This window comes from Entamoeba dispar, genomic scaffold, assembly GCF_000209125.1.
Source record: "Entamoeba dispar SAW760 scf_1105229457803 genomic scaffold, whole genome shotgun sequence".
Classification (NCBI taxonomy): domain Eukaryota; phylum Evosea; order Mastigamoebida; family Endamoebidae; genus Entamoeba; species Entamoeba dispar.
The window spans coordinates 1-1006 of record NW_001852875.1 but is presented as its reverse complement, the minus strand read 5'-3'; the positions used below and the strand labels follow the sequence as shown (position 1 = coordinate 1006).

The window sequence follows — 1006 nt, the reverse complement described above, 5'->3', positions numbered from 1 at the left end:
AATTTATGATATTCTATCTTTATATCTTTCTTATATCGTTATTCATTATTATTCTTTCTTCAAAATTATAATTATTCAAATGTATTCAAATTTATTATATTTGTTTATTCTTCTTTTATATTTATTATCTTTATTATTATTTATTATTATTTCTATCATTCTTTTTAATATTTAAATCATTTTATTTTTATTCTTTCTATTTCTTGAATGTTTATTAAAATACTTTCTTTATCTTTATTTATTCTTCATTGTTTTTCATTTATTTTATTTCATTCTTTTCGATTCTTTATTTTTACTCTATTACTCTTTATTTTTCTTTTATGTCATTATTTTTCTATCGTACATTTTGATGATATACAATATCATCATTTAAGGTTTAAGAGTAAATTTCTAAATATCATTTTATATAACATTTATTATTTCTTTTATATAACGCATTTTATTTTAAGAATAATAGTTATTGTTTTAAATGTCATTTATTTTTATTACCTCATATCTCTTAATCTCAACTCCAAAGTTCGACCTTAATCTTTTAAAGTTCACCTCTAGTATTTAATTAAATTCATTTTTAAACAATCTGAAAAAGTTATAAAGAATATCTTCATTTAATTTGGATGACTTTCTTATCAACATTTGAAGAAGATATTCAGAATCATGAAAATATTAGTTTTAATGGAAATATTGTTATTCCTCCTCATGACACTCATTTAACTAATTTAAAATATCCATGTTTTAATGAAAGTCATAAATATTATCTTAGAACAAATCCATCTAAAAGAAAAATTAAATACATTGAAGTCTCATTAAAATCTCATGGTTATGAATTATTAAAAATAAGTATTAAAGTTATTAAAGACATTAAAATATTGAGAAAATGTTTAATAGGAAATAGTCATTTAGTTAAAGATGTTGATAGAACTGAATATTTAAATATTATATCTGATCTTTCTGATGTTATAGAAATATTTTCTAATATTAATGTTTATATCACAGCAAATGATAACCA

At 18.5% G+C, this 1006-nt stretch overlaps 1 protein-coding gene across 1 annotated transcript, besides 3 other annotated features; it reads left to right on the top strand.

Moving 5' to 3' along the window:
- Window positions 1–121: 121 nt before the first annotated feature.
- Window positions 122–172: a microsatellite.
- Window positions 173–179: 7 nt separating this feature from the next.
- Window positions 180–334: a microsatellite.
- Window positions 335–383: 49 nt separating this feature from the next.
- Window positions 384–488: a sequence feature (AT_rich).
- Window positions 489–614: 126 nt separating this feature from the next.
- Window positions 615–1006, top strand: EDI_077570 (uncharacterized protein; the record flags this gene model as incomplete). The annotated part of the gene is made up of 1 exon (XM_001733828.1): window positions 615–1006. A coding segment is annotated over one exon (392 nt), but the record flags the coding sequence as incomplete, so codon positions are not given.